Raw genomic sequence first — 27,188 nt, forward strand, 5'->3', positions numbered from 1 at the left:
GTGTACCTATGATGAAAATGACAGGCCTCTCTCATCTTTTTAAGTGGGAGAACTTGCACAATTGGTGGCTGACTAAATACTTTTTTGCCCCACTGTACACTGGTTCCAACTTGCCCAACATGACTACAAAGTATCTAATAAATTACCTGTAAACTTGGTCCAAATATTTCAATCAGCGTTTTTTATCCAACCTTAGGTACCCTAAAATGTAAATAATCAATCAAATTTAAGACGGGATAAACAGTTTCCAAAACCGAAGAAAAACAACATGGAGCGCGTTCTTGTTCAAGAGCACCAAAAGACTATTTACTCTGTTCCATCTGACTGCACAATCCAATCTTCTGAGTGACACATATAAAGAACAGGACTACTTCTTCATTTCTCAAAAGAAAAACATTGAACAATTTCTAAAGACTGTTGACATCTAGTGGAAGCCATAGGAACTGCAATCTGGGCCCTAATTAATCAGGTTTCCCATAGAAAAACATTGGAAAGCACAATGACCTCAAAAACTGCCCCTATACTGCCCCCTATCCTGAAGAAGTTTAATCTGTTTCTATTTATTTTGATACATCCACAACAATAAGCTGATGAGGCGCAATTTCACCAGGCATAGAAAATGTGCTCACTCATCAGGACACTGTCATTCAGAGGAGCTATTCAACAACACAGCTACAATAACACAATCACTTCAAATGACTGCAAATGACCCGCGTTTCATTTAACCTTTTTTCAATTGGTTGGATTGTGCAGTCAGATGGAACAGAGTAAATAGGCATTTTAACTTCATAGATTTAGCCAGTGGCAATTTGTGCAATAGACACTGGCTGCAATGCGGTTTTAACCAATCAGCATTCAGGATTAGACCCACCCGTTGTATAAATTGCCAAAATACCACAGCTAATGGCTGTATTCAGGTGCTCTGCGTTGAGTTGTGCTGAAGAACAGCCCTTAGCCGTGGTATATTGGCCATCTACCATACTGCCCTACCAAGAAAAAAGGCAGTAACTGCTCATAGCGTGGAAGTGAGAAAATTGCTTTTATTTACCTTAGTTTCACAGTAACTTTATGCAGTTACTTTTTGTACATTTCCACAAACTTCAAAGTGTTTCCTTTCAAATGGTATCAAGAATATGCACATCCTTGCTTCAGGTCCTGAGCTACAGGCAGTAGGATTTGGGTATATCATTTTAGGCTAAAATTGGGAAAAGGGTCAGATCCTTAAGAGGTATTAACATTGACCCACATCTTCTCCAAAACACAATACAATAGAGGCAGGATACGTGTCCACATGATTAAGCATCTATTTCATGTAGCAAAAATGACATTAACTAATTTTCGACCAAATGAGCAGTTACTGCCTTTTTGCTTGGTAGGGCAGCATACCCCTTGTGCCTTATGACGTAATAAAGGAATTTGAATATGTGTCAAGAAAAAATATAATTTGCCCTTATTAAACTTGCCAGATCATTTTCTATCAATGGATGTTGATTTAACTTGTTTGACTGCTATTATTAAGCAATGTCATAGCATTCAATAATTATTATTTTGAGGAAACCCAAATGTTTCTTTCAAAGCCGTCACAAGTTACTATGATTTTCCTCCTTAATTGGCTCGATAATGTTATGGAAAAATAGGTTATTGTATAGATATTTAATCTCCCTTCATCCTGTGATTTTTTTTGTTGATTTGGCTACTTTTCAGACTATAGGTTTTGTGTGGTCACCGGCCAAGAAATTGTGCTTGACCTGCCAACCCTGCTTGCCAATGACTGTATGGAATGAGCTGTGCAATGGTGTATTGAGAAGCTTCCCACTGTTGCTGCGTCACATGTCGCTGGCGGTAGCTAACGTGGCCAATTTGTTCCATCTCACTTGATTATATTTTGAGTAGGATTGCCGCCTACACGAGAAATAACTTGTAATATTGATCGTAGCCATCTGGATGACACTGTGATACCACAGCAAGATATTTCACTGGATGTATAAATATGAAGCATCCGTTTGGTGTTTCCACTCACGACCAACTATGGTGATGAGAGGAAGCCCAGTGGCCGGCAGTGTGATTTTCTCATCGATTGAACATTTGATCTCAATAATGTTTTCTGTTCCAAAAAATTTAATCTGTTACGAACAGAGTGGACCATGTTTTGTAGACTTTACCCTTTGCCAAAAATGGCGTTGTTTAGAAGGAATGCAAGCGTGAATGTAGTTTTTTTTTTACGTCTCAGAGTAGGCGTTCCCTAACGGAAATATGCTTTGCTCTGCCAACCACCTTGCTTGTTCTGCCCACTATGATTAATTTGCTCCCATTGAAAAGGACAGGCTGTGGTCTATCTTGGGTTAGTTATACGAAGCTTTGACGAAAGTGTCTGTTCTGAATAGTAACTTATAACATAGCTATACTTCGGTTTTTCTAAATATATTTACGGTAAGACCTTCATGAGTAATAAGACATTTTTATTAAATGTAACAATTTCTGGACCAAAATACTTGCCATTGTTTAAATTTTGAATCTTTGACATGCACAACAATATTGTCTAAAATAACACACAGCTTTACTTTACTGTATAATCTATGGAATTCATTAAAAGTATGGTAGGCTGCATTTAAGCATAACATTTTAACTAATGTATTATAATGTACCTTTTTTCTGCTCTGTCTCTGTGTGTGTTCAGAGAGCAGGAATCGATCAGTTGTCCGATCTGTCTGGATCCACTAAGGGATCCGGTGACTATTCCTTGTGAACACAGCTATTGTATGGGCTGCATTATAGGCTACTGGGATCAGAATGATCTGAAGATGAGCCACAGCTGCCCCCTGTGCAGACAGCTTCATTCCACAGCCTATTTTGAGGAAAAGCACCATACTAGCCAAATTGGTGGAGAAACTGAAGAAGATAGGACTTCAAGCTGTTCCTCTTGTTCACTGTTATGCTGGACCTGGAGATGTGGAGTGTGATGTCTGCACTGGTAGAAAATGTAAAGCTTTCAAGTCCTGTTTGGAGTGTCTGGCCTCTTATCCTGTTACTGTCATTTTGAGCTATGGCTAGGTTAAGCAAAGCTACTATTTAATTGAGTTATTTCAAGTGTCAAGTGTCTTATTTCAAGACACCTCCAGCCTCACTATGAATCTCCTGCTTTTAAGAAGCAAAGCATCCACACAACTACAGGAGAGGATCTGCTCTCGTCATGACAAGCTGCTGGAGATTTATTGCCATTCCAATCAGCACTGTATCTGTCTGCTGTGTCTGATGGATGAACATAAAGGCCATGAGACAGTCTCAGCTGCATCAGAAAGGACTGAGAAACAGAAGCTGCTGGATCTGAAACAGACAACGTACCAGCAGATGATCCAGGAGAGGAAAAGGGAGCTGCGAGATATTAAACTGGGTGTGTTCCACATAACACCTTTACAGATGAAGCAGTGGAGAACAGTGAGAGGATCTTTACTGAGATGATCCGCTCCATTGAGAGAAGGTGCTCTGAGGTGAAGGAGCTGATCAGACCCCAGGAGAGGGCAGCAGTGAGTGGGTCTGAAGTACTCCAGGAGCGACTGAAACAGGAGTTTGATGAGCTGGGGAGCAGAGGCGCTGAGCTGGAGCAGCTCTCACACACAGAGGATCACATCCACTTTCTCCAGATTGTCCAGTCTCTCATTGCCCAGCTGGACTCTAAGGGTGTACATAGCCCCTCCTGTTGCCCACGTCTATGGTTCAAGGATGTGACAAGGAGTGTGTCTGAGTTGAAGGAGAGACTGGAGAAGATCTGTCAGGAAGAGGTGGAGAAGATACCTTCTAAACCCAATGCCTGGTCCACTACTCAACCCCTAGCCCAGCTCCAACCTCAGCAGAGAACCCAGCTTGACCCACACTCCTGTCCTTGGGTCTTGACTCTGTGGACGTCACTATGAGCAGCAATCAGTACAAGCATCTGAAAGTGACCTTGTACAAACCAGATACAGACACCTGCTTTGGATTTAGACGCTTAAGGCGATCTAACCAATTAGAACCCATGGTAATATCAACTATACTAAACAACTCACCAACCCATGGGTGTTTGCAAGGAGATGAGGTGGTGACTTTGAACAACGTGCCAGTGGGATATTATGATTTGTTTGAGCTCCAAGATGTGCTTGAAAGGGCTGATCTGATCATTGTGGTCTGCTGACCCTGACCGTGTGGAGAAAGAACTAGATAGCAAGTCCTGCTATAGTCTGTAGTCTCCACCTGGGCTGGATCTATACTCTGACTCCTTTGACTATGTGAGAGCGCCTGCTCAGTGCACTTCGCAAGGCGATAGAGTTGAACAAGGGCTCAGATATGACAAATTATAAGAATTTGAAAATGTGTTCATTTTTATCAAAAGTTTTACAATGCTAAGAAGTTGATGTAGGCTGACTAATTATGTTTGTTGCTATTAATAATAATGAAATGTAACATTGGAATGTTGTTTAATTTTTGCTTCCACATAGATATCATATATAATTTGTCAAAACTAAGCGACGCAGTAAAACAAAAACATTTCATACTCAACATGTGAATGGTGTTATAATAATCCACCAGCCTTTGTAATTTATGACAATCAATTAACAATTAAGTGGGATTCTTAGTATGATTAACAAAAATACAATTCACTTTTCAAACCATTTTAATTCAGTCATACTCTAAATAAGCTAACACTATAGACAGCAGTTGAAACTGCATTAAACACTATAATGCAAGGTTTTAAATGTACTATAAAGTTCTGGAAACAGATTCTTCATAGAATATTGTTCAAAGGTACTGTATCATTAAATAATGTGCAGTGTGCGTGTTTGCATATGAAGTGTTTGTATATGTGTGTTTGCATATGAAGTATAAATGTATCCATATCAAATCTATTGTAAATATGAAATTCAGACTTTAGAGATGTGTTTTAATCCCCACCAAGGGAATGGGCAACAGTGACATTGAGGGCTACCAGCAAAATGAACATGGAAACAGACAGTATGACAGTGATGACCACCATGGCTCCACTGCGTGCTGGCAGGCCAGAGTCTATTTGGTTGGGGTCTTTGACTGAAATAAAGAGCATACAAAAACTATGTTTCAGGTTTTGTTTACTTGCAAATAGAGTCAGAAACCTGTATGTGACGGTGGTGAATACAGACTCCAGATATAAAGGTTAGTAGAATGACATAGAAAGACAATGGGTACTACTGTCTTCAAATACCTTGTCTTGTAGAGACCTCCAGAATGTTGCTCTTCTCTGCCCCTACCACATACTGAAGCCTTGAAATAAATAGAACAGCTATTTAATTGTGGTCAAAAATCTTGAGAAAAAAAAAGATAAATACAGGATGATGAAAATGTAAGGGGAAAATAGCTCTATCTACCTGTATGTTGAGCCAGTGGTGAGATTTGTCACTTGATAACCCGGGTTTCTGCTGGTAGTGAACTGGCCATTATTTTCAATGGTTGAGATGATGTCCCTTCTGAACCGACAGGGGAGCACTTTGAATATATTGACCAAAGTTTCTGTGGAAGGAGACATTCGTACCCCGGTACTATAAATATTACTAATGACAACAATGAAAAAATATCACTGGTTTAGTATTTTCGAAATGACCATTGTTACCATTGTCTATTGTTACCAAAATAATATTTAGAAATCAAAATAATTGGTTTTAGCAATTGAATGGAGAGTTATGCAAGATTCCTCCCATAATCACATTTATATTAGGAGACAAAAGGCCAAAAGGAACACTCACTGCTCTCGTTGGTGTCAGTGTTGTTGTACTCCAAAGTCACACTCTGTGTTGCCAAAGCACATGGAGGCAGGCTCAAAAGTAAAGAGTCAGCAAACCTGCCTGTTACAACTCCATCTGACTCTTTCAGAAGGCTCACTTGGAATTCTAGAGTAAGCAACCATTTGGAAAAGGAATAACCACATGTTATGAATAATGAATCATCAGTGTTGCTTAAAAGAACTTCTCAAAAGACACAGTAATGCTCTGTTTTTTTTTTCAAATGTTTAAGATGCGGATATGCTCGATCAAATTCTGACATAATTGTGACTTTGTGTGTTACAATTTCTAAGTCAGAAAGGTTTTGACAAACTGAATATTCAATCTTATAGAAATGTAAATGTGTTCATCAGATCTGTGGCTTCTGAGTGGCGCAGTGGTCTAAGGCACTGCATCTCAGTGCTGGAGACGTCACAACAGACCCTGGTTCAATTCCAGGCTATATCATAAAAGGCTGTGATGGGGCAGCACACAATTGTCCCAGTGTCGTTAGGGTTTGGCTGGGGTAGGTCGTCATTGTAAGTAAGAATTTGTTTTTCACTGACTTGCCTAGTTAAATAAAGGTTAATTAAAAAAAGATCAAAATCATAACATAACATACCTGCATTTGAAAGGGTGAAAAGCATTCCAAAGAAGATGAACATTGTCCTCATTGCCGTGCTGAACTGGTGAGACTCGTGTGAACGCAACATTGTATGGAATGGGAGCACTGGAATTGACCTGGACATCTGCGAATCAGGGACAAGGTGCTGCCTGGGAAGAATAGAGGGAAACCAGTTTGACCAGGTTTATCTGTGTACTGTCACAACTATTGTTTATCCTATCGTGTTTTCTTCAGCCTAATGGTCCACATAGTGTTAAACGTCCCAGTATTATATATGGTATAGTCCACAGGAGGTTGGTGGCACCTTATTTGGGGAGTTCATGGTAATGGCTGGAGTGGAATGGTATCAAAAACATCAAACACATGGTTTCAATGTGTTTGATGCCATTCCATTGACTCCAATTCAGTCATTATTATGAGCCGTCCTCCCCTCAGCAGCCTCCACTGGTAAAGTCACTTACTCATGAAGGGCCAATGGCTCCTGCCTTATTCCTATTAGATGAAGGTCTAGCCATTTTGTGAGATGATAAAATTTAAAGTCCTCCTGACTTCACAACATTTATGAGGGAATTTGGATGGCCCCCGCTTATGGCCATCGACCGTGTCCGAAGGCTGCAGGCATGAGCAACTTTCAGGAGTGAACCGTGCAGACATGGGATCTTCTGTTGAATCTGACAATTAATCTTGATGTTTGTACAGTCGTCTCAAATAAAACTGTGAAGGACCTCGGCGTTGCGCTGGAACCTGATCTCTCTTTTGACGAACATATCAAGACTGTTTCAAGGACAGCTTTTTTTCCATCTACGTAACATTGGAAAAATCAGAAACTTTCTATCCAAAAATGACGCAGAAATATGAATCCATGCTTTTGTCACTTCTAGGTTAGATTACTGCAATGCTCTACTTTCCGGCTACCCGGATAAAGCACTAAATAAACTTCGGCTAGTGCTAAACATGGCTGCTAGAATCTTGATCAGAACCCCAAAATTTGATCATATTACTCCAGTGCTGGCCTCTCTACACTGGCTTCCTGTCAAGACAAGGGCTGATTTCAAGGTTTTACTGCTAACCTACAAAGCATTACATGGGCTTGCTCCAACCTATCTTTCCGATTTGGTCCTGCTGTACATAGCTACACGTACGCTACGGTCACAAGACGCAGGCCTCCTAATTGTCCCTCGAATTTCTAAGCAAACAGCTGGAGGCAGGGCTTTCTCCTATAGAGCTCCATTTTTATGGAATGGTCTGCCTACCCATGTGAGAGACGCAGACTTGGTCTCAACATTTAAGTCTTTATTGAAAACTCATCTCTTCAGTAGGTCCTATGATTGAGTGTCGTCACGGAAAGGCACTGGAGCAAAGTGAACGGAAAGGCACTGGAGCAATGAACCGCCCTTGCTGTCTCTGCCTGGCCGGTTTCCCTCTCTCCACTGAGATTATCTGCCTCTAACCCTATTACAGGGGCTGAGTCACTGGCTTACTGGTGTTCTACCTTGACGTCCCTAGGAGGGGTGCGTCACTTGAGTGGGTTGAGTCACTGACGTGGTCTTCCTGTCTGGGTTGGAGCCCCTCCTTGGGTTGTGCCGTGGCAGAGATCTTTGTGGGCTATACTCGGCCTTGTCTCAGGATGGTAAGTTGGTGGTTTAAGATATCCCTCTAGTGGTGTGGGAGCTGTGCTTTGGCGAAGTGAGTGGGTTATATCCTGACTGTTTGGCCCTGTCCGGGGGTTTTCATCGGATGGGGCCACAGTGTCTCCTGACCCCTCCTGTCTCAGCCGCCAGTATTTATGCTGCAGTAGTTTATGTGTCGGGAGGCTAGGGTCAGTCTGTTATATCTGCAGCATTTCTCCTGTCTTATCCGGTGTCCTGTGTGAATTTAAGTATGCTCACTCTAATTCTTTCTTTCGCTCTCTCGGAGGACCTGAGCCCTAGGACCATGCCTCAGGACTACCTGGTTTCATGATGACCCTGACCTGTTCACCGGACAAGTCCCAGAGTGATGGGTGAAATCGGCTATGAAAAGCCAATGCTTTGAGGGTGACTGTCATTTTGAACATTGATGTTCTGTTATAATCTCCACCTGGCACAGCAGAAGGTTCCCTAGGTTTCTTCCTAGGTTCCGGCCTTTCTAGGGAGTTTTTCTTAGCCTCCGGCTTCTACACCTGCATTGGTGCGGATGTGAAACGGGGACGGTGTTTAAAATTATACTGTTACATTGATGCTGTTGACCCAGATCACTGGATGCTGCGGAAAAAGGAGGAAGGTCATAAGGGGGGTGAGTGTAACGGATGTGAAACGGCTAGCTTAGTTAGTGGTGTGCGCTAAATAGCGGTTCAAACGGTGACGTCACTTGCTCTGAGACCTTGAAGTAGTAGTTCCCCTTGCTCTGCAAGGCCCGCAGCTTTTGTGGAGCGATGGGTAACGACACTTCGAGGGTGACTGTTGTTGATGTGTGCTGGTTTGCGCCCGGGTATGGGCGAGGGGACGGTTTAAAATTATACTGTTACACTTGCTGTTTGAGGTTTTAGGCTGGGTTTCTGTACAGCACTTTGAGATATCAGTTGATGTAAAGAAGGGCTTTATAAATACATTTGATTTGATGTTTGGTCCAACATGTTAGCCCAACACATACTATACATTTCTGAAATCCTCAAGATGTTTCCTAATCAAACAAAAAACGAATGTGGCATCTTTCTAGAGCCCCGGCTTTCCGACCTGGAGGTCACTGACATGATTTGATCTTGTTTTTTTATTTTTAAATCCCAGTTGTCTTGAAAGCACCATTAGTAACAATAGTTTAGATTCTCTTGTCAGACCAATAAATAAAAGTGTCAGGACATAGTCATGGGACATAGGGGTGCTGAGGGTCCTGCATCACCCCCTAAAATAATTATTCACAAAGGTAGTGTGCTGGGCCCTTACTAGCCCTGTATTAGCAGACCGATATAGCGGTCTGTAGGGCTCAAACATCTTGTGGCTAAGCATCAGGATTAAGCTGTCCCAGTTTATATGATGTCCCACTCTTGCCGAATCGCTATAGCGACCTTAAACCAACTCCTAGTAACCTTGTAAAGTGGTTTGGTTATCTTGGCAAAATACCCACTGTTGAGCCAGTAACAAGGGGGCTCAGTCGGCCCCTGAGGTTGCTTCAAGACGTTCACAAAAATTGTAGTAAAATATCCTTTCATTTTGGGTTATGATTGGGTTAGGTTAGTTGAACTAAGTACCGCAGTCATGGTTTAATATTCAATCAATGGGTAGGCCTATATTATTTAATATCAGAGTTGGTAATTTTACAACACATATGTTTATGCTATTAAAAGTTTGACTGCCGTTTGCAAGTAATGATTTATTTAAGTTTCAATAATATTATCAGGACTTTTATTTTGACGTTCAGAAGAACATTTCGGACCGGAAGTCCTCCAACCAACACAGATACGGAAGCGGAATGTGCGGGTTTATGGAGCGTGTTGGTTGATGTTTAGGGTCTATTTAGACGTGCAATTGATAACTCATAGGTGTACCTAATTTTTATTTAATGTTGGTGAAATACGTTCACCTAGCTAGTATGCAAAACCCCGACAATGTATTATGTGAGTAACTAGGCAACCTGGCTAAATTAAACAACAAAAGGACAGTTTAGCTAAACATATGTTGTTAACGTACTGCTACAGACAGTGATTTTCAAGGAATCAATCCCAAGCCCTTTAGGTACTTATGGAGATCTGAGTTGGTATAGTTATGGCAACAATTCCACCTGGTATATTAGAGCAAGATGAAACTTGTTAGCTAGCTCCCATATTACATCGATCCAATCCACACAGAAGCAATGCTAGGCGTAGCTGTAAGGGTTAGCTCGCTAACTAGGAAACGTTAGTTGGCGCATAAATTATTATCGAAGCTAATAAGACTAGCATAATTTGCACACAGAGTGAGACATGCCTTGTTTGATTTTCAGACCAGGTCTACTCATGTGGTCCTGACAGCCACGGTCCAGCCCAGGGCGTACTGACGAAAGAATCTTTGACACTAGTGGACTGTTGCAAAATCCAAAGGGGGTGCATTGAGGCTCTGCATGCCCTTAACATGGGGACTGTGAGGTCGGAAGACTGCCCCCAAACAGAATCAACAAACATGACTGTCAAACAAGTGGAGACTATTGAACCAGTGCATGATGGGGTTATCGTCATATTTCCACGTAAGTGCCAGTTTTGAGAAAAACACTGCTGTACATTTTTCAACTCTTAGTTACTTTGTCCAGTCAGTTGATGTGTTCCATTTCTACTAGCTGTTGATGTGGAGGTTGGAGACACGGCCACTTTTGGTAAGTTACTACTGAGTTTTTCGTCATCTATTGTTGTGCCACATCAAGGCTGTGTTTATTTCAGAAACCAATAGTTGGACAACTTTGTGTATAGCTGTAGCCTACATGTTTTCTGTAGTGTCAGTCAGAGCATGTTTGATTGTGTCTAAACAGTGCAAATGATCAGTGGGTGCCAGGCTCCATTTTTTCTTGAGGTTGGTTAACACTTTGTCCAGTTAATTTGAACACAACCTTGTACTTCTTACACAGGAGAACACCTATCCAATATTTACATGGGGGATTATGCCTCAGCGTCAATTGACTACATACAAGATATTTCTGAAGAAGTTTCTGAAGCAACAAAGTTAATATCTGATTGTGGAAAGTATTCTGTTCAGTCAAATGACTTGGAACCACAACAGGAAGAACAGACTGGAGAGGGCCCTTACTCAGACGGAAAGACTTCTTCTCAGTCTGTGGCACGGGGAAATTGTGGACGAGGAAGATGTTGTCCAAATGAGCCTCCTGGCACTGGACGAGGAAGAGGTCGTCCAAATGGGCCTCCCGGCCCTCATCCGTGCATAAACTGTCCAATGACTTTCACTCAGTTGGCACACTTGAGGGCCCACGAGAGAACACACACTGGGGAGAGGCCTTATGACTGCTCTGAGTGTGGGAAGCGGTTCACTCAGATAGCTCACCTAAAAGTACACCAGAGAATCCATACCGGTGAGAAGCCATACAGCTGCTCCACATGTGGTAAAAGGTTTGCTCAATTGGCATCCTTGCAAGTTCACCAAAGACGGCACACCGGAGAGAAACCTTTCCAGTGCAATCAATGTGACTCCAGTTTCTCTCAGTTAGCAAACTTACTAGCTCATAATGCAAAACATATTGGCGGAGTGCCTTACCCGTGCTCTGACTGTGGAAAGGTTTTCTCTACTGCAGGGAGTCTGAAGGTGCACCAGAGAGTACACACTGGTGACAAACCTTTCCAGTGCGGTGTCTGTTGTAAATGTTTTACTCAATTAGGAAACTTGAAAGCTCACATAAAAAGACATGAAAGAAAGGGTGAGACTTTGGCTCAGTCTGACTGAGAAAGGAGGAGTAGAAATCCTGAAAATACACCAGTAGAAAATACTAGACATATACTTAAAAGCTTGTGTGGACAGAGGTCTGAATTAGGATACCTAAATTATGTCAATACAAAAACATAAGGGGTCCCTTTAAATACTTGTGCGTCGTTTCTACATTTATTTGTAGATCATTATGGATTGCAACAGTAACACAACTGATTAAGTCATCTTGTATCAGCAATTTGCTGCATTATCAAGTCTGCATTCTCTAAATGTAATACAAATAGTAATACAAATTCCACTTCGAATACCAGTATTGAAATATCTATCGGAGGCAAGATTGGACAGATCTTGGGAGAATCATAACACGTCATAGTCCGTTATTGGAAAGATTAGAAAAGACATTAAGAAAAAGGTTTGCAGTTTATTTTAGCAGCAGTGGAGCTCACGGTGATGTTGTTGGAGTGATGTTGGATGGCCACCAGGCGGCTCTTGTCGCTCAGGTCAAAGGGAATCCCAAGGCCCCAGAGCAGTGACAGGGACACTGCATTGTCTTAAGTTAGATATGGCTCCTGGAGACACTTGTCACATTAGAATAACACCATCTGACGGAAGACGATGTGTTAAAGGGTTCTAATTAATTTTCTGCACTTCAATATTCATACCTCAATTGTGTGTCACTGGTTAGTAAGGAACTCCCCTCAGTTGGTTGTCTATCTTTTAATTCCAAGGAAAAAACAAAAACTAGCAGATACCATGCCCTCCATGGAATGCGTTTGACACCCCTATTTTAGGTCAAGGAGAGAGCAGGTGTTCCTAATGTTTTGTACACTCTGTAGATTAGATGTTTCGCATTTTAGTTTTAACTCTAAACTGGCACACCTGATTTAATTAGTCAACTAATCATCAAGACTTTGCATAATTGCATCAGGTGTGCCTGTTTAGGGTTAAAACCAAAATGTTAAACGTCTCTGGGGGGGCCCAAAGACAGTATTGGGAAACCCTGGATTAGACCAGGGATGGGCAACTTCAGTCCTCGGGGGGCCTGATTGTTGTCACACTTTTGCCCCAGCTAACACACCTGACTCCAATAATCAACTAATCATGCTCTTTAGTTTAGAATGCAATTAGTTTAATCAAATGTGTTTGCTTGGCATTTGGAAAAAGTGACACCATTCCGGTCCACGAGGACTGGAATCGCCCATCCCTGGATTAGACAATATATTCAATGATATAGAGCAGTGGTTCCCAAACTTTTTATAGTCCCGTACCCCTTCAAACATTCAACCTCCTGCTGCGTACCCTCTCGAGCACCATGGGCAGCGCACTCTCAAACATATTTTTTTGCCATCATTGTAAGCCTGCCACACACACATTATACAATATATTTATTAAACATAAGAGTGAGTGAGAGTTTGTCACAACCCGGCTCGTGGGAAGTGACAGAGCTCTTATAGGACCAGGGCACAAATAATATAATAAACAATAATTCTGCTCTTTTAATTATCCATCTTACATATGAAACTTTATTTGTTCATTGAAACAACTGCTGTTTGATTTGTCTTTTGTGTGTTGTGGACTGCCGGTGACTAATTCATAGTGGTTATGTGTCACAGGTAACCCATGGGTCATAGGGGTTGGGGATGGCTTGGCAATTTACTTTACAACGTGGTCATCACAGGAATGCATAAAGGAATGAGGTTGCATGAGGGTTTTTATTTTTTTCTTCATTTATTTTGGTTCACCAGCTAGTAATCTGTTATTTGTCATTGTTATTTTGTTGTCCTCGTGGGTACCATAAATCCCCAAAAGTCCCTGAAAGGATAGTAAAAACAAGGGACATTTTCCCTCTTGGGGACATTTCCCACATCCCCACAAGAACAAAGGCTATTTTAAACTTAGGTTTACAGTTAGTGTTATGGGGTTAGGGAAAAATATGATTTTTGAATGGAAATCAATTTTAGGACCCCACTAGGACAGTAAAACATATGCTGTTTTTGTGTCTTTCTTTTGAAGTTACCATTCTGCTGCATCCTGTGTAAACCGTTTTTGTTTACAGTTACTCTACAGAATCCAGCTTAGGCTATCATTAACAGAACAATAAAACTATCATTGGAAAGAGGAAGCACACACAGCCAATATGAATTTGTTCGGGTTTCTAAACCGTTTTTTGTTCCTTTTTACCAAATTATGAAACTTTTTGAAATCACAAACCTTGCTGATGTTCAGCATTGTAAAAGTCCCGGTGAAACCCAACATTTGTGGCAGCAAGGTTGCTGTGAACAACACTGAGGAAAATAGAAGTAAAGTATGTGCTACTATGACCCTCTGATTCATTCATCCTTGTTATATCTTCCTCTGCATTTGGTTCAATGATCTGAATTGTATTCCCCCCTAGCCTCTCTATGGCGTAATCAGCTATGATCTATGGATGCTGTATTAACTGTTATTTTTAGATTGAATGTTATTTTAACATTGATCAGAAGCACATATATTTGTTTAGCTCCAAGAGTCAGTCACCCCTCTGTATACACTTGCCATGTTTCTTTATCATGAAAATCCTTGTTAGTGTTAAATGTATGTACATTACCCCGATAAGTGATGCATATAACTTAATTTCTACTGAGTAGATCTATAACAACAACAATATCTTCAGAGATCTGATCTGTTAATTTCTTTGAATCAACATTTTATCTCTGAGATAAATCAATAAAAAGCTGTTGTGAAATGCACTGTATTCTTGACTATAACAGCTTTATAACTTAACTGAAGTATATTTGAGATGATGGCCTTGAATGAACTCTGAAATCTCACGCATAGAAAAAAAAAATACTGACATTATGAATTGACCCAATGAACTCATGGATGATGGCAATAAATAGGATCTGTGCAATAGAAGTTATTACCGTTTCTCAGTAAAAGACCAGAGGGATAGCTACGTGAGGATCCCAAGGTATCTGTTGAGGGAAGACCTCCTACAGGGAGTGGCTGCTTTCTGAGCTCACTCTGTTGCTATAAAGCCATCTTCCCTTTTCACCCAGCACTCTTGATTATCACTCTTCTGCATCTCACAATGGAGGAAATCTATGTCAGGCATGTGGAGTTGCTGGGCTTTGAGAAACGCTTCTTCCCCAGCCAGCACTATGTGAGTTTGAGACTACCATTGTTGACCAAAATACACAGTGGTTCATTGGAGGTTCATGCAGTACTTGTGGTTGTTTCACAGACACAGATTAAGCCTGGTCATAGACACAAAAAAGAATGCTCAATGGAGATTCTCAAAAGAGAATGCTTAAAAATATTTAATGACCAGGTATATCTGTTAACATTAAATTGCTTTGGTGACATTTTTCATTCAGCAAAAGTCATTTCTGATGAGCATTTGATTGGAGTTCTTCTCTTATGTTTTTGACTACTTTATCTGAAGGTCTACATGCTGATGGTGAAATGGAATGACCTGTCTGAGAAGTTGATCTATAGAGGGTATCCGGAGATCTACACCTTTCACGTGAGTAGCTGCCTCACACAACTTAATAATCTGAAGGCAAAAAGTAAGAAGGATGGAAATGGTGTAAATGCTTTTGAATGCCTGCCTTCCTACTACCCCACTGATCTGCAGTCAGTTGATAATGTGTCTGGGTTATAGAAATCCCTGAAGGAGATGTTCCCCATTGAGGCGGGTGACATCAATAAGAAAGACAGGATCATCCCTGCACTACCAGGTGAGGACATGTATCTGCTCTACGGCTTACCCCTCCACCATGATAGCTGATGTGTGGTTAGCGTTCTGGCACTGGTTGCCTGCAGGTTATTAAGTTGTGTCAGGCAGCTACACACGTGAAAGGTGTAGATTTCCGGATAGCCTCTATAGATCAACTTCTCAGACAGGTCATTCCATTTCACCATCAGCATGTGGATGAGGTGAGTTTCCACCTTACTATGGCAAGCACTTTGAGCACCTAGGTGGAAAATCATGGTTAAAGAAAGTATTGATGTCTCGGCAATTAACTATAGAAGTGATGTTGTAATCCTAGTGTCCTTTGAGTGATTCCTCACGAAACCCAGGCAAAAAAAATCATGATTTTCACAATGTAATCCATAGAATAGGGATTTGGAGAAAGGATTGTTGACATGTATTTGACATTTGTATCTAAAAGCATATGAGAAATAAATTATCAACGTTGGCATATTTATGACATTATTGGCCTTACCCAGGCCTCATTTAAGATTCCCTAGTGTTTCATAAATAGATGCTACAAGGCAAACATTGGTGTCATATGAAGTTTTACTGCTTGCTCTGTAATATAAGTAGTATTTCAATTTCAATAAAAAAATATATAAATATTGACAAATATTAAGAATTTTGGGGGGAATGAATTTTCAGTATATTGTTGAAAATTATAATATGCCAATATCTCTGGGAAAAAATTGGCCATAACTTTAAAACTAGCAGAGATCCCACTCTGGAACTTTGATATGCCCATATGTTATGTTCAACAATATATTGACAGATTCGCCAAATAAAAAATGTTATATTTTCAATATTCATGTTTTATATTTTAATATTCATACATTTATTTAAAAATACAAAAACTTACTGTAATCAAAATGCTACTCATGTTACAGAGCAAGCGTGGTAAAGCTTCATATGACACCCATTTTTGTTTTGTAGCATTATGGAGTCTTAAAGGAGGCCTGGGTAAGGCCAAAATGTCATAAATATGATTAAAGTTTATTAATTATTTCTGTGTTATGCTTTTAGAATCTAATGTCAAATATATGTCAACAATCCTTCCTCCAAAAAGACTGTTCTATGGGTTACATTTTGTGAAGATCCCCAAAATCATGGTCCTTTTTTATTTGGGTTTTATGAGGAATCACTTCTTTGCCTTTTTGCTTCATTTGAAAACATTAAAAAGTATACAGGTAAGTGATGAATGCACTTGGGTGAACAGACAAAAAATAGGTAGCGTGTTTGTGTTTTTTCTCAGTCAATGCTTTCTGTAAGGAAACACCTGCTGCTGCATTCCAGATGTGACAAATGTACTTCTTGTTTTTTAAACAATTCTTATCAGTAAACCATAACTATTTCTAAATGAAATCATGGTTCTGGGTCAGATCTGATAGTGCGAGTCGACTTGGTTGGTTTTGGTCAATACCTCCCTGCTGCAAATGTCACTCGCTCATGGTACGGCCCCTCCCCCGCCTGCTAGAGTGGCACCTCTCTCTATGCTCTCACGCTTTATCAACTCCAGTTCATAAAAGAGCTTAAATGAATTTTCTGCTGCTTCCCACATTCGGATCAGACTGGGTCTAGATCTGACCAGGTCTATACAGAACGGGTCTCGTTGTCCTTGCGTCCGTTTGGAACGGATCTGTATTTACATTTTTTATTTATGCATGTAGGATCTGGGTGGGAAAGCCCCAGGTCCATTTTGGAACAGGTCAACATTTTTGGACCGTGAAGACCTCTACTTTATACACTTAAAAACTGATGGGTAGTGATTCTGTATGTTTAACACAGGCATATTACATATTTTACACTTTGGATTTTATCAAACATTTTCATTTCTCCCTAAAGGCAGCATGTTTTTAATCCGAAGGCTGTGACCACTTGTGATCCAAACCATATTATTTAGCACGAAAACAAAACTAACTAACACAAGGACTTTCCCTCAACAGGGCTCAAGTGGTTATTAAGGTTGTGTTGATGCAACATGGGAAAGCAGAAGTTGCAGACAAACCTGATAAATTGCAGACAAACCCCATGAGATTTGTTTGGAACTTCTGCTTCCCCATGTTGCATCAACACAACGTTAAACTTGAGCCCTGTTGAGGGAAAGTCCTTATGTTAGTTTTGTTTTCGTGCTAAATAATGTTTTTCACAGATAAACATGTAACATCTACATCCACCACTGTAGTATTAAGTTTTTAATATTCCATTAGAAGGAATTGAGGATCTCTGTTTTCTCCCTTTCCTTTGGTCCCTCATTCCCTTTGGTCCCTCCTTTCCTCAGCGCCAAAGTGGTTGGACAACCAAAAGAGCACAGAGACCAGGCAGAGCACTCTGGCTGAATATTGCAGTTCTCTCATCAACCTGCCCCCCAAGATCTCCCGCAGCCAGCTGGTACGCAGCCTCTTCAAGGTCCGACCGGAGGACGAGAACCCACCCGCTCAACACCCGTCAGTACAACTACAAGCAGTCTCACTACACTGTAGCTCCATTCTGATTCTCTACCCTTCTCCATACATTTACATTTTAGTCGCCACTCTTATTCAGAGCGAATTACAGTAGTGCATACATTTTAATACTTTTTTTGTACTGGTCCCCCGTGGGAATCAAACCCACAAACCTGGCACTGCAAGCGCCATGCTCTACCAACTGAGCTACACGAGAAATATGTACTCGTACACTCGCCATTATGTATTTAAAAATAATTGACTGATATGAGGAATATAGTGGCGACTCCCTCCAGCCATGTATGCACCAATCCATTGCTTTTAAATGCATGCGGAGGAGTGAACCAGAGGAGGCTGGTGGACAGAGCTATATGAGGATGGGCTAATTGTAATAGCTGGAATGGAATAAATGGAATAGCATCAAACACATTTACATCGAGCCGGTCCTCCTATAGCTCCTCCCACCAGCTTTCCATTGAATTAAACATTGTACACCGTTCTGTCATACTGAACACACCCCGGGAGAAGGGTAAGGAGTTGGAACGCAGCCTGTTTCATTCCAGGAAGATGTTCCCTTCCCTCTTCTCTCGTTCACCCCCTTCCCAGATCTGATAGGACTGGATGGGTGAAAAGCAATATGGCGGAAACTCAGTGGAGTTATTGCTTATGCCTACCCTGTTGTATCAGATGCATGAATGGAAATGAACTAGGGAAGTGGACAGCTTCCTGGAATGAAATTCAGCCTGTATTACTTTTTACTTCTGGATTGATAAGTGAGTTCTCAATGTTTCCTATGTAGTTTAAAAAGAAATGAGACCTTTGTGGTGTCCAATGACAAGACGAGAGACAACACTTCTGGTAAGAGCCTGTCTCTTGTCTTTACCCTTTTTATTAACCCACTAATAGACACACTTTTCTAGCCAAACGTGAGGGAATATGGGCTCTCGTGTGCTATAGTCCTGCTATAAAGAGATCTACCGTAAAGATTTAAGAGTGTAATTTTTGTCGTCTGTTCAGAGATCTCTGGCCCCATCATATTGGAAAGCTACAGGGTGATTGCTGACTACAGCCACACCTCCAAGTATGAGATCACCCTGCATATTGGAGACTTGGTGGAGATTGTGGAGAAAAGCCCAAATGGTGAGTGTCGACCCAAAGAATGGGCCCAGTCAAGAGCAAAGCCATCTGAAAATGTAGTTGTTGTAATATCAGGGTGTTGTAGTCAGTGTACACTAGATGACAGCACCAAGCATGAACCATGAACATTTTGCATGAAATGATAGGCACAAAAGTGTGCATGTGACAATGTGCACTGAATGCAACATACATGGTGATCCCTAAGGTGATCAACCTATTGCTGCTCCTGGGTGATGTTCAATAGGCACAAAACAGAAGACAACAGACTGAAACAGGGAGAGAGTATCTGGACCTACCCCCCAAAACATTTAACATTGCATTCCCTATTGAACATGACCTTAGTGTTCACTTGGCCTTTGACCCCTCTACCATGGCAGGTTGGTGGTTCTGCCAGTGTGATACCAAGCGGGGCTGGGTGCCCGCCTCTTACCTAGAGCCCCTGGATGGACCAGAGGAGTCGGAAGAAGCCGATCCCAACTACGCAGGCAAGTCTCCCCACATGCCAGGGCTCCAGCTAAAATAAGAGCCAGGGAGGATAATGGTGTCACTAGTGATGGGGGGGATCGATAGTTACATATCGGGATATTATTTTTGACGATACATCGTATAGTTTTGACAATATCGCAATATTTTTTTTGCGCTAGTTGGCTGTACCTGCACCCAAACTCGTTTTTCTTTCATAGCCTGTTTTCCATTTTCTTTTTAAATAGGGGGCCACTTTTATTTCCATGATTGAGCAAAACCTATTTTCTCATGGCTCTCTCTTGTTCCTCTGCATATGGTGACAATATGTTTGGAATATCGAATCGCAATGAAATCACAGTATTGAATCACAATACATAAAGAATTGTGAGAATCTCAATACATATTGTATCTGCACCTAAGTATCGTAGTAATAGCTTATCATGACGTCCCTGGCAATTACCAGCCTTACTATCTACATTTTAGTCATTTACATTTTTATCTAATATCTGTTGATTCATGATACTGTTTTCAGTGAGGTCTCAGGGGATTTGTTAAGTTTTGTGTTCGCAGTGTACATAGTATAATATCAACTTTATCCGAAACAAACTTTAAGAAGTTAGGGAAGTCTTTCCTCTAGGTGGTAGACAAGCGTTGACTTCGAGCTCATAATTCCAATGTGTATTTTTCTCCACAGGAGAACTCTACATAACCACCAAAGCCTACAAGGCAACACAAGATGATGAGCTGACTCTTGAGACGGGGGAAACTATTGAGGTCATTCACAAGCTCCTGGATGGATGGTGGGTGGTCAGGTATGTAGGCTGATTCTGTACTCTTCTACTCTTACCTCTATCTATTCGTCTCTATGAAAGCCAGTCCATAGTCAGGCAGCTGTTTGGATCAGTAGTAACTTACATATTTTCTACTGTTGTATCATGTAGCCACAAACACACAGTGTTTCTAAGTGCTTGTTGGGTGCATATTGTCTTGGATAGGAAAGGAGAGGAGACGGGACACTTCCCCTCAATGTTTCTCTACAGAACTGGAGAGAAGAAGGAGATGGTGTCGGAAGAGCTTGTGATGAGAAGACAGACACCCCCACCCAGACGGTAGGACTACGAACTTCAGGAAATGACTTCCTCTATGGATAAAGAAAGTTATGAGAGCATAAAAACTCAGACGAGTACCTAGTCTTTCCTCTATTGATACTTCTCTTTTTAACGTTTTCTTTTAACTTCTCATTTCCTCTTTACACATTTCCTTTTGGCTTTCAGTTCAACAATCCGCAATGCACAAAGTATTCACAGCAAAGGGCGCCAGCGCATCAGCCAGGACACGTACCGCAGGAACAGTCGCCGCTTCCTGCAGCAGAAGGGTGGCCGGCCCAATCAGCCCAGGAAGACATCCAAGGCCTCCACACAGTCCCCGCTGCAGGACTGGAATAACAGAGGTATATCAAGGGTTGCAAAGGGAGGGTATATTACTGAAAACTTTCCAAGTTTACCAGTAAACTACTAGAATTTTGGTATCAGTTCAAGGATTTTATGTCATCTATAACAAGACATCTAGTGGCCCTTTTGGGTACTTCAGATTATCACAGGTGTCTAATAATCTCTGTCCCTCTGTGTGCCTTTATCACATGCAAAATATATTAAATAATTGAATAAGATTTAAAAATAGAATGACAAAGTTGTAAAACATTATCCTAAATAAAAAAACATCAACATAGTCAATAGCAGAGGGTTTCAGTATGAAACACTAAACAAAAATATAAACGCAACATGTTAAGTGTTGGTCCAGTATTTCATGAGCTAAAATAAAACATCCCAGAAATGTTGCATATGCACAAAAAGCTTATTTCTCTCAGATTGTGTGCATAAATGTGTTTACATCCCTGTTAGTGAGCGTACATCTCCTTTGCCAAGATAATCCATTCACCTGATGGGTGTGGCATATCAAGTAGCAGATTGAAGAGCATCATCATTACACAGGTACACCTTGTGCTGGGGACAAAAGGCCACTCTAACATGTGCAGTTGTCACACAACACAATGCCACAGATGAGGCTGGATCAGTCACTTGAAATAAATTAGGCCCTAATCTATGGATTTCACATGACTGGGCAGGGGCGCAGCCATCGATGGGTTTAGGAGGGCAAAGGCCCACCCACTGGAGAGCCAGGCCCAGCCAGTCAGAATTAATTTTTCCCCACAAAAGGGCTTTATCAGTTTCATCAGGGTCTCAGACGATCCCACAGGTGAAGAAGCCAGATGTGGAGGTCCTGGGCTGGCATGATTACACATGGTCTGCTGTTGTGAGGCTGGTTGGATGTAGTGCTGAATTCTCTTAAACAACGTTGGAGGCGGATTATGGTAAAGAAATTAACATTAAATTCCCTGGCAACAGCTCTGCTGGACATTCCTGCAGCCAGCATGTCAACTGCACGCGCCCTTAACTTGAGAAATCTGTGACATTGTGTTGTATGGCAAAACTGTACATTTAGAGTGGCCTTTTATTGTCCCCAGGACAAGGTGCACCTGTGTGATGATCATGCTGTTTAAATCAGCTTCTTGATATGCCACACCTGTCAGGTGGATGGATTATATTGGCAAAGGACGAATGCTCACTAACAGGGATGTAAACAAATTTGAGAGAAATACACTTTTTGTGCATATGGAACATTTCTGGGATCTTTTTTTTTCAGGCCATGAAACATGGGACCTACGCTTTACATGTTGCGCTCATATTTTTGTTCAGTATGTTTGTTGTCAATAGATACAGGCAAGCTTCGCTCTAGTCACTCCTTTACAGCTCAACTGTAAGGAACTTTGTGACAACTGCTGATGTAAAAAGGGCTTTATAAAATAAATTGGATTGAGCTCAATCTAATAATCCCACGTGTTTGAAAGATAGATACTACCCCGTCCAAGACCCTGCTTCAAACAGTATCGGCCATCCCGGAGATGCACACTGAGTATACCAAACATTAGGAACACCTTCCTAATACTCAATTCGTTGGGGCATAGACTCTACAGGGTGCCGAAAGCGTTCCACAGGAATGCTGGCCATGTTGACTCCAAGGCTTCCCACAGTTATGTCAAGCTGGCTGGATGTCCTTTGGGTGGTGGACCATTCTTTATACACATGGGAAACTGTTGTGTGAGTTCTTCACACAAGAACCTGGCACCTACTACCATACCCTGTTCATAGGCACTAAAATCTTTTGTCTTGCCCATTCACCCTCTGAATGGCACACATACACAATCCATGTCTCAATTATCTCAAGGCTTAAAAATCCTCCTTTACCTTGTCTCCTTCCCTTCATCTACACTGATTGAAGCGAACTTAACAAGTGACATCAATAAGTGATCATAGCGTTCAACTGAAATTACCTGGTCAGTCTATGTCATGGAAAGAGCAGGTGTTCTTATTGTTTTATATACTCTGTGTGTATTGCAGTCTCCATAAAAGTAGCAATGCGTATGCTCCGACCACCTGAGGATTTAGCTTTTCCTGTGTTTTGAGGGGTGCAAATTCTACTCACTTAAATATCACTGGATAGATTGCTTTCAATTTACTCTTGCGACTATTTCCTACTCTTGTGTGTCATATATATATATATGACACGCAAGAGTAGGAAATATAGTAGGAAATAGTTTACCTTAATTGCCTACCGTTTGTATATATATATACAAACGGTAGGCAATTAAGGTCACAGTTATGAAAACTTAGGACACTAAAGAGACCTTTCTACTGACTCTAAAAAACACCAAAAGAAAGATGCCCAGGGTCCCTGCTCATCTGCAGATGTGGCCATGTCCGCACTGTGAGACACCTAAGACAGCACTACAGGGAGAAAGGACGGATAGCTGATTGTCCTCGCAGTGGCAGACCACGTATAACAACACCAGCACAGGATCGGTACATCCGAACATAACACCTGTGGGACAGGTACAGGATGGCAACAACAACTGCCCGAGTTACACTAGGAACGCACAATCCCTCCATCAGTGCTCAGACTGTCCGCAATAGGCTGAGAGAGGCTGGACTGAGGGCTTGTAGGCCTATTGTAAGGCAGGTCCGCAACAGCGTCGCCTATGGGCTCAAACCCACCGCCGCTGAACCAGACAGGACAGGCAAAAAGTGCACTTCACTGACGAGTCGCGGTTTTGTCTCACCAGGGGTGATAGTCGCATTCCCGTTTAACGTCAAAAGAATGAGGCATGTACTCTGGAGCGGGATTGATTTGGAGGTGGAGGGTCCATCATGGTCTGCGGTGGTGTTTCACAGCATCATCAGACTGAGCTTGTTGTCATTGCAGGCAATCTCAACGCTGTGCGTTACAGTGAAGACATACTCCTCCCTCGTGGTAACCTTCCTGCAGGCTCATCCTGACATGACCCTCCAGCATGACAATGCCACCAGCCATACTGCTCGTACTGTTTCGGGATTTCCTGCAAGACAGGAATGTCAGTATTCTGCCAAGGCCAGCGAAGAGCCCAGCTCTCAATCCCATTGAGCACATCTGGGAACTGTTGGATCTGAGGGTGGAGATCATTTCCTCCTGGAAATGTCCGGACACTTGCAGGTGCCTTGGTGGAAGAGTGGAGTAACATCTCACAGCAAGAACTGGCAAATCTGGTGCAGTTCATGAGGAGATGCACTGCAGTACTTAATGCAGCTGGTGGTCACTCCAGATACTGACTGTTACTTTTGATTTTGACCCACTCTTTGTTCAGTGACACATGTCTGTGGAACTTGTTCAGTTTATGTCTGTTGTTTAATCTTGTTATGTTCATACAAATATTTACACATGTTAAGTTTGCTGAAAATAAACGCAGTTGACAGTGAGAGGACATTTCTTTATTTGCTGAGTTTAGTACCCCTAATCTAAAGAGTGCAGTTGAGCGCAGTTGTATAATTAAAGGTAGCCTAGACAGAGGAACGTGGGTGGTTGCAGCCCTATTCCACCTCTTTATGTTAATTTATTAAAGTTGCCAAACAGTATATTCAAATGAGGCCCAACTTTTTAAAATTTCATCTCAGAATATTTAAAACTACCTCATACTAAGAAAATATATATATGCGTGCATTATAAGACAAAGTGAAATGTTACAATTAATTGAATACCTGAATTCCTACATGCCTGAACTTCATTAATTATTTGTCTCTCCCAGTACAATGTCTTGTGTGCTATAATTCAGTCAATATCTGATGGATTAAAACAATTCTAAAAGTTTGGAGTCTCTTCATTCAATGTCCAACTGTTAGATTTATCAGAATTGTATTTTAATTATTTAGATGACCTTTGCTAATAAAAGGCCTTCATAATTCCCTAACCTCTATAGATTGACTTTCATAAATTTAAGCCTGGTTTATTGTATTTTTCAGACAACATGCCAAAGACAGCGGGCTCTAGTCCAGGGGGTGAGCTGAAAGGGGCTCCCATCATCCCCCCTCGGCCCAGTCCTGAACTCATCATGGAGCGCTGTACAGAGAACACCCGCAAGAAAGTTAGTGTCCGCAAATCGAGCTAAGCTTTAAACTGTGTGGATCTGGACTCCTGTCAGCAATGCAATCAGAGATGGGTTAATGTGCGCATTACAAGCTAAACAGCCGATAAAGCCAACCATGTGTGCCATAGAGGGCATTTTACATTTTGTTCTAAATGTTACCACTTAGCACTAGCTAACTGCTTATGGAGAAAGTAAAACAATCGTGAAAAGTGAATGTATGTACAAAAGCAAAGGTGTATTTGTTTTTCTTGGTTCATTTTTCTTATTGTTACTTTTACGTATGCAATGTTTTTGATAGTGTGTGGTTGTTAAATGTGTTTGATGTAGTATGCGGTTTTTGGAACATAAGATTAGTAATTTATTTGTTGAATTTAGCCATTTGTAACCTACAAAATAAATAATATATTCAGAAAATGTTCTGCAGTCTGCATTTTTATCTTCTCTGCTCATGCTCCTTGTGTGTGTGTGTTTATCTGTATGTCTGTATGAATGAATGAATGATTCCAGCCTGGTCGCTCCGACGGGATGTAGCATAGTACACATTTTTTGGGGTACCTCAAATTCATGATGTTACAAATGGTATGGTTACTTAAGACAGAATGTTAAGACGGAAACTAAAGTAGGGAGGTGGGTCCGGGAGGATGGGTGTTAGAATCACACTGGGACTAACTTTAGCGAACCACAACTATAACATCTTGCAACTATACTGAACAAAAATATACACACAACCTGTAAAGTGTTGGTACCATGTTTCAAGAGCTGAAATAAAAGATCACAAATGTTCCATACGCACAAAAAGGACAAATACTCCTGTAAGTGAGCCTGAGCCTGCCGAGATAGCCCATCCACCTGACAGGTTTGGCATATCAAGAAGCTGATTATACAGCATGATCATTACACCTTTGTACTGGGGACAATAAAAGGACAATCTAAAGTGTGCAGTTTTGTCACAACACACTGCCCCAGATGTCTCAATTTTTGGGGGGTGGGATATCCAATTGCGATCTTGTCTCATTGCTGCAACTCCACCACTGGCTCGGGAGAGGCTATGGTCGAGTCATGCGTCCTCCAAAACAACCCGCCTAACCGCGCTTCTTAACACCAACCCTATCCCGGACGACATGGGGCCAACGACTGGTTGTGACACAGCCTGGGATCGAACCCGGGTCTGTAGTGATGCCTCAAGCATTGCGATGCAGTGCCTTAGACCGCTACACCACTCGGGAGGCCCAGATGCCTCAAATTTTAAAGGAGTGTACAATTGGCATGCTGACTGCAGGAATGTCCACCGGTGCTGTTGCCAAAGAATGTAATGTTAATTTCTCTACCATAAGCCGCCTTCAATGTTTATGAGAATTTGTCAGTACGTCCAACCGGCCTCACAATCGCAGACTACGTAACCAGCCCTCGATCTCCACTTCCTGCTTCTTCACCTGTGGGATCGTCTGAGACCAGCCACCCGGACAGCTGACAAAACTAAAGGGTATTTCTGTCTGTAATAAAGCCCTTTTGTGGGGAAAAATTCCTTCTGATTGGCTGGGCCTGGCTCCCAAGTGGTTGGGCCTATGCCCACACATGGCTGCGCCACTGCCCAGTCATGTGAAATCCATAGATTAGGTCCTCATGAATTTATTTCAATTGACTGATGTCCTTATGTGAATTGTATCTCAGTAAAATCTTTGAAATTCTTGCATGTTGAACCCTTATGCTAACTCTAACCTATGATGCAAACGACGAGCAACCTAAAGGTTGCATGTTGTGAGTGGCACAGCGGTCTAAGGCACTGCATTGCAGTGCTAGAGGCATCACTACAGACCTGGGTTTGATACTAGTCTGTATTGCGATAGGGAGTACCATAAGGCGCCACACAATTGGCCCAGCATCGTCCGGGTTAGGCCGGGGTAGGCCGTCATTGTAAATGAGAATTTGTTCTTAACTGACTTGCCTAGTTAAATGAAGGTTAAATTTAAAAAAAAAAAAAGTTGGGAACAACTTTAGACCCTTAGCTAATTAGCAACTTTAGCTACAGTAAGCACAACCATATCAATTAGCAACTACCAAATAAATTCAAATCATGCGAAATGGAGGATCCCCCAAAAAACGTATTATTGCGAATGGGCGTG

At 41.6% G+C, this 27,188-nt stretch overlaps 3 protein-coding genes and 1 pseudogene across 4 annotated transcripts; 3 read left to right on the forward strand and 1 right to left on the reverse strand.

Moving 5' to 3' along the window:
• Positions 1-3,112: 3,112 nt before the first annotated feature.
• LOC135550898 (tripartite motif-containing protein 29-like) lies at positions 3,113-4,019 on the forward strand (annotated as a pseudogene).
• A 611-nt stretch (positions 4,020-4,630) lies between these two features.
• Positions 4,631-10,443, reverse strand: upk2 (uroplakin 2). Its single transcript, XM_064982114.1, has 6 exons — positions 10,328-10,443; positions 6,388-6,535; positions 5,751-5,894; positions 5,376-5,517; positions 5,213-5,271; positions 4,631-5,058 (listed from the first exon to the last, which is right to left on the reverse strand). Exons 2-6 carry the CDS (start codon positions 6,512-6,514, stop codon positions 4,916-4,918), a joined length of 615 nt encoding a protein of 204 aa, XP_064838186.1. The 5' UTR covers positions 6,515-6,535; positions 10,328-10,443; the 3' UTR covers positions 4,631-4,915.
• On the forward strand, positions 9,809-14,505 carry LOC135550895 (zinc finger protein 239-like). 2 transcript variants are annotated; one of them, XM_064982107.1, is made up of 4 exons: positions 9,809-9,982; positions 10,348-10,587; positions 10,678-10,713; positions 10,963-14,505. In XM_064982107.1, exons 1-4 carry the CDS (start codon positions 9,928-9,930, stop codon positions 11,787-11,789), a joined length of 1,158 nt encoding a protein of 385 aa, XP_064838179.1. In that variant the 5' UTR covers positions 9,809-9,927; the 3' UTR covers positions 11,790-14,505. The 2 variants fall into 2 exon arrangements, with proteins under 2 accessions (XP_064838179.1, XP_064838180.1); XM_064982108.1 differs by lacking the exon at positions 9,809-9,982 and having other exon boundaries at positions 10,452-10,587.
• A 290-nt stretch (positions 14,506-14,795) lies between these two features.
• Positions 14,796-25,479, forward strand: ncf1 (neutrophil cytosolic factor 1). The gene is made up of 11 exons (XM_064982113.1): positions 14,796-14,913; positions 15,196-15,276; positions 15,415-15,490; positions 17,786-17,951; positions 18,748-18,806; positions 18,966-19,088; positions 19,463-19,570; positions 20,245-20,362; positions 20,546-20,659; positions 20,825-21,000; positions 24,941-25,479. Exons 1-11 carry the CDS (start codon positions 14,842-14,844, stop codon positions 25,084-25,086), a joined length of 1,239 nt encoding a protein of 412 aa, XP_064838185.1. The 5' UTR covers positions 14,796-14,841; the 3' UTR covers positions 25,087-25,479.
• The last annotated feature ends 1,709 nt before the right edge of the window (positions 25,480-27,188 follow it).

Source organism: Oncorhynchus masou, chromosome 12 (genome assembly GCF_036934945.1).
Source record: "Oncorhynchus masou masou isolate Uvic2021 chromosome 12, UVic_Omas_1.1, whole genome shotgun sequence".
In the NCBI taxonomy this organism is placed as follows: domain Eukaryota; kingdom Metazoa; phylum Chordata; class Actinopteri; order Salmoniformes; family Salmonidae; genus Oncorhynchus; species Oncorhynchus masou.